This window comes from Terrapene carolina, unplaced genomic scaffold, assembly GCF_002925995.2.
Source record: "Terrapene carolina triunguis isolate 2854851 unplaced genomic scaffold, T_m_triunguis-2.0 Scaffold88, whole genome shotgun sequence".
Taxonomy (NCBI): domain Eukaryota; kingdom Metazoa; phylum Chordata; order Testudines; family Emydidae; genus Terrapene; species Terrapene triunguis.
The window spans coordinates 33717919-33723329 of record NW_020664439.1 but is presented as its reverse complement, the minus strand read 5'-3'; the positions used below and the strand labels follow the sequence as shown (position 1 = coordinate 33723329).

Below are 5411 nucleotides of genomic sequence, written 5' to 3'. Positions count from 1 at the left end.
ATGAGAAGTGCTTTATTTCAAAGCCTTCTCTTGATTACAGCTGGAATGTCCTTAACTTGCAGCCCCATCTCTAATCCGATGGCTGATAGCACTACACAACTTGCAGTGGATCTCTACCAAGTTCTTCATTGTTCTCCTAAAGAGGAGAACATCATACACTCGCCGCTTGGTGTCGCTTTACTTCTTGGAACGGTGCAGTTGGGGGCAAAGGGAAAAGCACTTAATGAGATAACACAAGCTTTGAAACTGCAAGGAAATAAAGATGGTGAGTATTGTTTGATCTACTGTCATTTATGCTGTGTAATGATGGTGAAACACACAGGAGTGCTGGTTAGTGACTGGCATTTAGTACCTAGCTTATGTCACATGACATGATGGTCAGGATTTTGAATGATTATATCACTGTCACATGGCACTAGTTCCTTTTGCTAGATCTCATTCTCTTATCTTAAGATACAAATCAAATATCAATCTCAAACTAATGAAGCTAAGTAGTAAAACAGAAATGGACATATCTAAGATGCAGGACAGGGTAGAGGACATTGGCCAGCAGCTACAATCTCTGATCCTCAGTTGCTTTCTGATCACATGGACATTTCTTGTTCTCAGAACAGGTTCTTCCATAGCAGCCAGCTCAGTCACTGACATGGATACCATACCATGCCATCCTTACTTCTGCGCTTCTGCGGGCGGCGGCGCTGCCCTCAGAGCTGGGCTCCCGGCCAGCAGCCACCGCTCTCTGGCTGCCCAGCTCTGACAGCAGCGCCGCCGCCAGTTGTAGCACAGAAGTAAGAGTGGCAATACCATGACCCCCTACAATAACCTTGAAACCCCTCCCCCCGCCCACTACTGCCTTTTGGGTCAGGATGCCTACAGTTACAACACCGTGAAATTTCAGATTTAAATATCTGAAATCATGAAATTTGTGATTTTTTAAAAATCCTATGACCGTGAAATTGACCAAAATGGACCGTGAATTTGATAGGGCCCAATACATTATATATACAATTTGTATAGCACCTTTATCCATAAATCATCCCATTGAAGTCTTGAGACTACTTACGGAGTGCAGTGCTCCCAAATATGAGTTAAGAGTATCAGAATCTGGCCTAAGGGGTATAAGAAGTCAACTCCAGCCACTCACCCCTGGCCGCCACTTCCTTATTTATGTTTAATATCATCTTAATGAAGAGTAATAGGAAAATCATTACAAGTTTCAAAAATAACCCTACAGTAGGTAATTCTACAGTGAAAAAGACATACAAACATTTGTTGGCTAAATGATTTTAAAATTTGTACATTTTGTACAAAAAACACTGCATTCTTAACAGCTAGAAGTAGAATTAATTGAAACCTGTGTTCAATTACAGGTTCCAGGAAATGTAGTAAGTCAATTTTAATTGCTTTGAATAGTTTTAATGCAATCTATCCTAATAGATATCATTGATCTGCAGATCAAATTCAATGTGCAAAGTACATTTTTAACATTGCGTTGCAGCACTTTGTTTGGTACAATGGTCTTTTTCCACGGACGCCTAAGAATAATGACTTATCAAGGGACAGCTGGGCATTTATAGCATATTCATAGATCTTCAGTGCATGACATAAATCCATTCATTTAAGCAGATGAATATTAACCGTTTTTATTTTTGTAGAAAATATTTAAACAGACAAGTTACTTAGAAAATCAAGTCTCTGACCTCTGCCATGTGTCATGCTGCCAGTCACTGGTAGAAAGGGATGTTTCCAAAATGCCTATGCAATGCAATATGGCATGAACGGAAACTAATTAGAGTGGGTGGTTACAACACTGAATGGATTTCATATCTCCATGTTGTTATAAAGATGTGACACAACAGGAGAGGAATAGAATGAGCTGAGCCTGGGTCATAAGAGGGAAGATACACTGCAAGCTGCATTTTTTACATGTATTAAATTATAGAGTTAAATGAATCCCGGAGGCCAAAATTCAGCCCTGATGTAATGAGTTACTTCAGTGGAGTTCCTTCAGGAATGCATTTGGCCTGGGAACTTTAAAAAATCAAGTATGTAATCAATACATTGTGGATTTTAAAGTGTAACTACACTTGGTAGGGGTGCCCTCGTTATCTGCCCCCTGCAGTGTCTTTTAAGAAAGATAAGGTTAGCCTGAGCATGTGAAAGTGACTTCAAAAATCTTCTTTATCAGACATGTTACCAATACTGAAAAGCATGCAGAGTCAGACACAGGGCCAGCTCCAGGCACCAGCGAAGGAAGCAGGTGCTTGGGGCGGCTAATAGAAAGGGACGGCAGGTACGGGTCTTCGGCAGCAATTCAGCGGCGGGTCACTCAGTCCCTCTCTTCCTCTTTGAGCTGCCGCTGAAGTGCCGCCGAAAAGGAAGAGAGGGAGCGAAGGACCCGCCGCCGCATTGCCACAGAAGAATGAAGTGGCACGGTAGAGCTGCCGCCAAACTGTTGCCAATTGGCTTGATTTTATTTTTTTTTCGCTACGCCGCTTGGGGCGGCAAAAAAGCTGGAGCCGGCCGTGGTCAGACACTTGGAATACTCAATTTATAGTATCTATTTAATTAGTGTACCAATGAGAGTCATTCGCCCTGTCTTTAAATAGATTTAGTTCATGCTTTGCTCATTCAATATTATCCTTTGAAGGAGCATGTAGGTTAAAAGAGCCAGACTTTGCCATCCTTACTCATGCTGAGTAAAAAGAACAGGAGTACTTGTGGCACCTTAGAGACTAACAAATTTATTTTAGCATAAGCTTTCGTGGGCTATAGCCCACTTCATCGGATGCATGAAGTGGGCTGTAGCCCACGAAAGCTTTTGCTCAAATAAATTTGTTAGTCTCTAAGGTGCCATAAGTACTCCTGTTCTTTTTGCGGCTACATACTAACTTGGCTGCTACTCTGAAACCTGTCATGCTGAGTAGTACCTTATTCTAGGTATAATCCCACTGATTTCACTGGCCCTGCTTGTGGAGTAAGGTACACCCAGTGAGAGTAAGGAGGGGCATAATCTGTCTCTGTACTAAAGCTGGTGATGTGAATTAATCTTGTATGTGTAGGCTAATGCATGTTGTTCCTTATATAGAATATAATTAATTAATGGAGATATCCCATCTCCTAGAACTGGAAGGGACCTTGAAAGGTCATCGAGTCCAGCCCCCTGCCTTCACTAGCAGGACCAAGTACTGATTTTGCCCCAGATCCCTAAATGGCCCCCTCAAGGATTGAACTCACAACCCTGGGTTTAGCAGGCCAATGTTTATACCTTTCACTCAAGAGGACCAGGAGAGAGAATGGTTTCAGTGGGGGGTGAAGGAGGTATGCATAGGAGAGTTTTGGGTGGGGGAGAGAGCAAAAAGAGTTCCTACTTCTCTCTCTCTCTATCCCCACCTCCCCAACAAGCAATGCTCGTCACTTTCAGAATCAAACTTTTTTTTTGGGGGGGGGGGGGGGGGAGGTAGTATTTGCCTCCTTAAAGTTTTCCGGTCTTGAACCCTTTTGCTGTAGCTTACTTTCCTGCATCTGCAGGTGGCTTGTGCCACAAAAATAATTTTTTATGACATTGACAGGGATGTTGGAAGAAGCCTTAAAACCACTGACAGTTTTCAGGAATATCTAGTCACCTTAACAGTTACCTTTACAAGGTAGCTTGGGTAGAAAGGGCCTGTATTCTGGGGACACGGGGGTGGTGGTGGTGGTGGTGGTGGGTCTCTGAATCTTTTATTTTTTTCAAAATGTACATGTAGCATAAAGGAAACAATCAGAATATTGCAGCTCATTTACAAAAGCAGCCTTAGTTGTACTGCACCTGAGCCTTCAGGGGATTAGGGAATGCGTTTTGTATATGGAGAACGACGCTATTACACAGCTGTTTTATGTTCTTCAAATGAAGATGCTACTATTAACATTTATTTTCCTTAGGTGAAGAATTCTCTCTGCTCCAGACACTTTTCTCTGTCAGCTCAGAAAAGAAAGAATTTACATTTAATCTTGCCAATGCCCTCTACCTTCAAGAAGGATTCATTGTAAAAGAACAGTATCTCCATAGCAACAAGGAATTTTTTCAGACTGCTATAAAACTGGTGAATTTCCAAGACACAAAAGCTTGCACAGAGGCCATAAGTACCTGGGTAGAAAACAAAACAGATGGTAAACTCTCTCTCTAGCTTTCATAAAATCACTGTTTGCTAGTTAAGTTCCTCCTCTTTAATGCCCTAAAATATATAGAACGGGTTGGTGTTTGTATCATTGATCTGTGACAGATATGAAGGAAGAAGGAATCTGGAAGTTAGTGCCTTGTTTCCAATATAGCCTGTTATTAAGACTAGCAACTAGCCCTTAAAAAGAGAAAAATACCAGGCTGTTTGCTAACTCTAATAATCTTCTTTTGATTCACAGCCATGTGAAGCATTTCTTAATACAATTATTTAGTATGGCATTTTTACACAGCTACAGGTTTGGGGACACTGGAAATTATTACTCCTTGCCAAGTAGATGATTATTTAATTTGTTAATAACAAGTGTTCCATTTCTCACATTTACTGTAAATCATTAATACATGTTAGTAAAATCTAGTAATTTTCAGAACACTATACAGCTGCTAAATAAACTCTGATACTCCATGTAAAATAGAAGCTAGCAGCCAAAGCCCCATGTCCAATGTGAAACATTCAGCCTTAATTTTACAACAGGGTCCACAGAATTATGTAACTCTGGCTCTAAGTCCTCTCTGACCTTCCTTTGCCAATTAATATGGTATTTTGTGTGTTATTCAGTTTGATAACGTTCCATTTATTTTATGCTGCTCCTATATTTTAACTCTGATGTGCTGCACATTTTGTATTGACATTGAATAACTGAACCAAAGAAGTTGCTAGGGGAAAGTTGGAGGTTTTGGAAGCTGGGTATGGGACAAAAGGGGATTTTGGTATCCAGGAGTGGTAAGTGGTGGGGAGGCTGCCATTATTCTGGAGTCACTTAGGAGTTTGGTACCAGGGAGAGGAGGTAGTTCTTCCCCTTTCCCTTTCGGACAGGTGGAGAGCTGACTTTAAATTTGGAGGCAAAAGGCATTTGAATTGCTCATTCCTTACCAAAGCAATTATTGACACCAACTATGTGCCCCACTGTACACATCCTAATATCTGCTGCTACATTCAACAATGGAGAAGCCCATTAGCTTGATGTTTCTGCTAAAATAACAAGCAATGAAATGATTAATGTTGGCATTTAAATTATCCTCACGTCATTAACACCTCCTTTTAGATAATGTTGTCTGCAGACTCAGATAAACACCCTTACATCACTTAACCTTCATGTTATGAATCGAGTGTTTCTTTATAAGGGTTTCAGAGTAGCAGTCGTGTTAGTCTGTATCCGCAAAAAGAACAGGAGTACTTGTGGCACCTTAA

At 41.0% G+C, this 5411-nt stretch overlaps 1 protein-coding gene across 1 annotated transcript in view; it reads left to right on the top strand.

Annotated features, from left to right (window-relative positions):
* SERPINI2 (serpin family I member 2) overlaps positions 1-5411 on the top strand; it is an 18591-nt gene continuing 13180 nt past the window's right edge. Inside the window, exons 1-2 of the mRNA XM_024195591.2 lie at positions 1-265; positions 3925-4152. Coding sequence (XP_024051359.1) covers positions 1-265; positions 3925-4152 — 493 coding nt within the window. The remainder of the gene's footprint in view (positions 266-3924; positions 4153-5411) is intronic.